Source organism: Lathyrus oleraceus, unplaced genomic scaffold (assembly GCF_024323335.1).
Source record: "Lathyrus oleraceus cultivar Zhongwan6 unplaced genomic scaffold, CAAS_Psat_ZW6_1.0 chrUn0155, whole genome shotgun sequence".
Classification (NCBI taxonomy): Eukaryota; Viridiplantae; Streptophyta; class Magnoliopsida; order Fabales; family Fabaceae; genus Lathyrus; species Lathyrus oleraceus.
The window spans coordinates 55,876-62,263 of NW_026112546.1; the positions used below are offsets into that span (position 1 = coordinate 55,876).

General features: G+C 34.6%; 1 protein-coding gene across 1 annotated transcript; it reads right to left on the reverse strand.

Annotated features, from left to right (window-relative positions):
• Positions 1-1,204: 1,204 nt before the first annotated feature.
• On the reverse strand, positions 1,205-2,619 carry LOC127112552 (lignin-forming anionic peroxidase). The gene is made up of 3 exons (XM_051046371.1): positions 2,184-2,619; positions 1,940-2,105; positions 1,205-1,862 (listed from the first exon to the last, which is right to left on the reverse strand). The coding sequence occupies exons 1-3, from the start codon at positions 2,571-2,573 to the stop codon at positions 1,465-1,467; spliced, it is 954 nt and encodes a 317-aa protein (XP_050902328.1). The 5' UTR covers positions 2,574-2,619; the 3' UTR covers positions 1,205-1,464.
• Positions 2,620-6,388: the final 3,769 nt, after the last annotated feature.

Below are 6,388 nucleotides of genomic sequence, written 5' to 3' on the forward strand. Positions count from 1 at the left end.
CAGCACTGCAGATACGTCTAATGACTCCGGCGGATCCGGTTAATGGTTGAATATCTCCCATGTTTATCATAGCAGTTGCAAAATCAGACTTGAAAACCGTAGGATTTTGGCTGTATTGAGAAACGATAAATGAAGAACATGGGGATCTATATATGATGTCTAGAACCATTGTGAATCATCTCTTGATTGATCTCCTTGCATTGAGTGTCTTAAACCCTAGATATGAGCTTGATGAGGAATTGGTGGACACACACTACCTACAAACACAACAAACTATACATTTTTGGTATTTTGGTTAGTTAATAATGAAAAACAAAGTATGATACAATCAAATTGTTCTTGGTGATCTCTCCCAATGCAAACCCAATGAATGAGGAGGAAGGAGGATGCCAAGGTGTGATCCCAAAACTAATGCACATGATGAGATAGCATGAGGGATCTTAGGGTCAAAATTGGGGTCTTACCCCAACACTTCCTTTGCTGCAGAGAGCAGTGAAAAATAAAAAGATGGATGAGGAACTTAAAGATGACAATAAACATTCCACTTCTTGATGTTATTAAGCAGGTTCCCAAATATGTAAAATTTCTGAAAGAGTTGTGCACACACAAAGGATATTAAAGGAAAATGAAAGAGTGAACATGAGACAAAACGTTTCAACTTTCATTCCACCTATGCATTTATTTGTAAAAGCCAAAATGGGCCAGAATGTTTTGTCTCTCACTCAGACCATGCCCTAAAAGTGAAAAGATTCAGGAAACTTTTCTATTCCACGAACTATTGGGGATACCAAGTTTGAAAATTGCATATTAGATTTAGTTGGTACTGACAAAGGTTTAATCGAGTGTAAAATATCTAAGCTCTGAAAAACACTCCATTTATGCACATAAAAAGCATCCATGTAAATCATACAAAGAACAAGATTTGAGACTAATAACAAATTCTCATTTGTTTTATAGAGCAAGATTTCACACTTTCAACTTTGAAATCAAAATTCAAGCTTTCACATAAGAGTGTTAGCAAATCCAACATCTGTATCACTTGCGTTATATACTATGTCACGAAATGTAAAGCATTGAACTTGTTCTGTTTTGGGCTAACTTAAGTTAAAATCAAATTGATCAATATTAATTTTTCTTATACATAGATGTTTGCAAATTAATCATTCTGATAAATATAAAAATTGCATATTTGAAACAATGACTCTTTAGAACATCTCTCAATATATGTTGAGTTTCTCCATTTAGACCCATTCATCATATGAGATATGAAAATCCTTTTGATCATCTAGAAATACATTTGTATATAATAAAATTATAACAAAAGATAATCATTTAACACTTTACAATTGATTACACAAGAACAAAAATAAATAAAATAATTAATTTAATTATAAAATATTGAAACAGACCATTTAATGAATATCAATGGATTGTTTGTGATAAAGAAAGAAAGAATGTGTAGAATTAGTTGGCAGCACTGCAGATACGTCTAATGATTCCGGCGGATCCTGTTAATGGTTGAATATCTCCCATGTTTATCATAGAAGCTGCAAAATCAGATTTAAAAGCGGTAGGATTTTGGCTGTATTGAGAAACGATAGAATCCGTAGATCCACCGCTGAAAAGAACTTGGTCTGATTGTAGAAGACCCTTCTTTTGAATTAAATTCTTAAAGTAGTTGTTGTCAAAAGAATTTGGTGTGACCAAGTCGAGTGCTGCCAACTTCTGATTGTTTGAAGTGGAACTGGAAGATGGACAACCACGTTGGCGAGTGGTAGCGAATCCAGCATCTATGTCACTTGCATTGTTGTATATCCTATCACGAAATGTAAAGCATTGAGCTTGTCCGATTGTGTGGGCACCTAAGTTAGTTAAAATGAAATTGATTAATATAAGCAAATATGAAAATATGGATGTTTGAAACTAGTAATAAATTTACCAGATAGAGCAACCATGTCTTTGGCAGTGAGACCTTTAATAGTAAATTTAGATATAAGAGTTTGAAGATCGTCGGTAAAGAATGGAAGGTCCGTATTGGCCAAACTTTTGCTTGCCGTAGTAGAATCTCTTCTTCCAAGTTTCACTGTCCATGATGGACCACCTACCTGTAATTGTAAATATGAAATTATTAATATATAGTCATGAAATTATTAATAAGCATGCAATGCAAATTGTAAACTTACAGCGAATGATGCATCACGTGCGGCTACAGCTACTATGTCTGCACAAGACACAACTCCGGGACATACTTTCTCTACCTGTGATTTTGCATTATCAATGACTTGAAATCCTCTTGCTGAGTTAAGATTTGGAAGTGCAGTCTTTTCGCTCTCGATTGTGGTACTGTCATCTAGCAAAATGGATGCATCACAGCCCTGCACAAAGCAGTCATGAAAATGAAGGCGAATGAGAGATGCAGCCATGCGACGCTCTTTAGAGACAGCTGTACGAATGGCAGTTCTAATGGTGGTTAGTGCATCGGGGCATGTAGTGTCGTAAAATGTAGAAGACAACTGTGCATCACATATTGTGGCTAGCAGCACCAATATTGTAACAACAATTCTATAAGCCATGTAAGTGTTGATTGATGATTGAATTTCAGAAAATAATATATGAATGTTAGCAAGATGATTATGAAATGATCGATCATGCATATATATATATATATAGTGTGTGTAATAGAAACTGCGAGAGAATGTTTCATGGTCACTCATGTCCGCTACCTTCAACGCGTTGCACTGCAAAGGTTTGCTAATTCGCTCCTCAACCTTTTCCATATTCACAATTCTGACCAATTCTCCCTTGGTTGGTTGGTTGACAAATAGTATTGTTTCTTGCCACTTCATCATCTCTACGTACATACTTTTCAGTATTTTCCTTTGATTTGTATGTCTTAATAGTCAAAATCTATTATTTATTATAAACACTATCCCCTAACCTAGGTTCTATTTTCTTTTTCGGATAACCTTATTTCAGTATTTTATGGACAATCATACTTTCACATATAGCACCTTGAAACGGAATTGTTTTTAGAGAAATGCATATTAAACTCCTAATGATTTACTTCAAGAGTTCCGGTTCAGTTTTGAAAAAAAAACGTTTCTTGCCTTGTCATCTCTACCTGCATACCTTTGAATTGTATGTCTTAATAATGCAATATTATATTTTTTCTTAAGAGTCAAAATCTATATCACCTTGAGACAAAATTGATTTTATCGACAACCATACTTTCACATATAGCACCTTGAGACAAAATTGATTTTTTAGAGACTATATTAAATACTCATTTTATTAAATCTGATGATAAGTCAAACAAGTTAAAATCTAAGATTGGTATAATTTCTAACAATTTATGAGAAAGTCTTCGGTTGACAGTTTCTCACAATGACAACCCAAATATTATTATTGTTTTCTTATTATTATGGGTAAAAATTCGTTAAAGATAGACAAGTTTCTTGTAATTTAAATATCCTTTCGATCTCAATTTGTTTATAAGTGAGCATCATAGGTTCTAAATGAGTTTGTCAACGAATTTTCCAAAGACAACGATTTTGAATTCAATAAAAATGTGTCGAACCATTGAACGGTGAGGCATTAATGCGGTATCGAAGTCTTCAGAAGTTTAATTCCCAGGTGGTTTGATACCGTGTTGTTAATCGTTGGCTGAATCGGACGCGGTCAGATGTAACTCTCGTCTCAGATCATATGTGGATTCCGAAGTTGACAAGAAGGTTTGGAAACTCATTTATAAGTTGGGAGTTTCAGGAGCGGATAATAGAGATGGATGCGAGAGATAGAAAAGGCAAGTGCTTGAGGAAGAAGACTATATCGGATGTCCAATGAATTGCTTCACATTCAATATAAGATGAGGTGGTAACAAGGTGAACTGACGTAGAATTACTAACATAATGTAGAAAGGTAACACTGATTTTTGTTTTTTTCCACGAAACAAAATTACATATTTTCAATGATTTGTTAGCTGCTTCTTTTTGGGGTAAAAATTGTGTTGAGTCGTATGCTAATGAAGCTAACGGAGCGGAAGGTGGATTGGTTATCCTATGGAAGAAGGGTCTTTTAAGGAAAATTTACTTCATATCCATGCCGTTACACCAACACCCCTATATATTTTTAAAAATACCAAATTTACCCTTGTTTGTTTTTAACCAATTTACCATTTCACTTTTAACCGTTCAATTGAGACTTTCGAAAATTACACTATTCACCCTCATACCGGAACTCATTGGAAAAGATTTCCGGTATGTTTTTTTCCAAACCGGAAGACTTCATTAAAGACATTTAGTTTATTGCATAACGTGTTCCGGAAGACTTACTTGAAGAGTTCCAGTTCAGTTTTGAAAAAACAACGTTTCAGAACACTTATCATATGTGTTACGGTTAATAAAGTCACATACACTTAAAGTCTTTCACAAAGACTTCCGGTATGTTATTTGTATGATCTGGAACTCTTCCTTGCAGACTTCCAGTTTACATTTTTAAAATTTTTTTGACTTTTTTTAAAATATTTTTTATTGTAGATGTATGTAAATTCTTTCCCAAATATGTGTAGGTACTTCTGATGCTTTTTTAACCACTCAAAGATTTGAAACAGACACTGAAAAAGGTTCAAATCCATAATAAAGTAACTATGATCATCACTCGTTCAGATACTGAAACAGACAAGAGAGAGAGAGAGAAGTAACAAATTAATATTTGGTTGTGATAAAGGTGGGAAGTACAAGGATACTGATAGTGGAACCCAAAATGCGTCCAAAAAATACGGATGCCCGTTTAAAATCAGGCCGACTCCGGCGAAAAATGAGTCTGGTTGGAAGATTGATGTAAAATATTGGGTCCATAATCATAGTTTACTTGATAGATTAGAAGGTCATTCCTTTGTTGGTAGGTTGACCACAAATGAGAAGCATCATATCGTTGATTTGACAAAGAGACATGTACCACCTAGACACATATTGCTTGCAAGAGATCTAGAGAATGTCACTCGGATTACGCAAATATACAAGCATAAGAGTATGATAGAAAAAGAGATAAGAGGTCCTAGAAGTGATATACATAATTTGTTTAAGCTTATTAAGGATGCAGACTGTGTCAATCCGTGCATGACTTTCTTTTCTTTGACAAGTTCACAATCACCAAATGTCTCCATTTATTGCACTGGTTTTGTTAACCAAAATCATTGGGTTCAGGTACATATTTTATTTTAAATGACTTACTATTTTAATTATTTAACTTAGTTCACTTTATTAAATATATGTTGTAATTATTGTTATCAGGTAAACATGAAAGAGGGGTTTTCGTTGCCACCGGTCACATTAGATTGGAAGAAGTTTCGTTGTCCAGCAGCAACGACTTGGATGTTAGGATTTGCAAAACGTCTACAACATTGGAAATTACTTAGGCCTATATTAGCATGAATCTGTAATCAAAACATGAATATTATATTATAAATATTATATTATGAATATTATGTCAGTTTTAATACATTCAGTTCTAAAAGTTAATACATAAATCAATGTGAACAAGAAATATTCAAAGCTTCAAATAAATCAACAAACTACAGATCTTCCTCTTCGGCATTAACTTGTCTCAAATAACGATGAATCAATGTAGAAACACGAGCCCAATTAGGACCAGGTGGTCCTGCTTCGTAAACATGAACTGTCACCTGTGTTGGTCCATCATGATGGGGCGGGACCAAACGAGGATGCGAAACACAATAATACCACTATAGGTATCCATCTTCTATATCAGATGGAGTGGTGGTCAATGTTATTGGACGGATCACAGCAACAACGCTTTGATGGTAACCAATCCAATCAACATCAATATCATTAGTCATCATACAATCAGGAGGTGGGGATGAAACATACTGTCTGTACCCGGACTAACGTATACATCTGTCAGGAAAGTATGGAACAACTGTGTCACCCCACTTCAAACACCCCCTGTACAGACATAACTCATCAAACTGACTTCATCCTCTATGATCCTCAAATGGACGCCATATGATGTCGATAGGTGTCAGCTCGTCCAAAATAGTTCATAAGTCATCCACCTTCAGGACTCCTTGCTTATATGATCATCTCATCCCTCGAGGAAGACCATAATTATCAACTGATTTCTAATTCTCTCCTCTTTTTCCAACAGTTGGAAAGTACTCGTGAATCCAACACTGTTAGAATATAAAAATATAATAAACAAAATAAATTAAATTAACATACTTTATAAAATTAATTAACACATAATAAACAAAATTAAATTAAATACATGTAGGAGAGTAGGATATCCACCGAGCTTCTTGCAACTGAACATGGACGTATCTCAAAAGGTAACTAATGCAGTTGCTCCCCAACTGTATCCCGGACATCTA

What these genes read in the sequence shown, in the direction of transcription:
- LOC127112552 (XM_051046371.1), bottom strand. Translation starts at nt 2,573, where the DNA reads ATGGCTTATAGAATTGTTGTTACAATATTGGTGCTGCTAGCCACAATA. An exon ending in CACGTGATGCATCATTCGCT is followed by an intron (nt 2,106 to 2,183) that starts GTAAGTTTACAA and finishes TTACAATTACAG; the next exon opens with GTAGGTGGTCCATCATGGAC. An exon ending in AGACATGGTTGCTCTATCTG is followed by an intron (nt 1,863 to 1,939) that starts GTAAATTTATTA and finishes TAACTAACTTAG; the next exon opens with GTGCCCACACAATCGGACAA.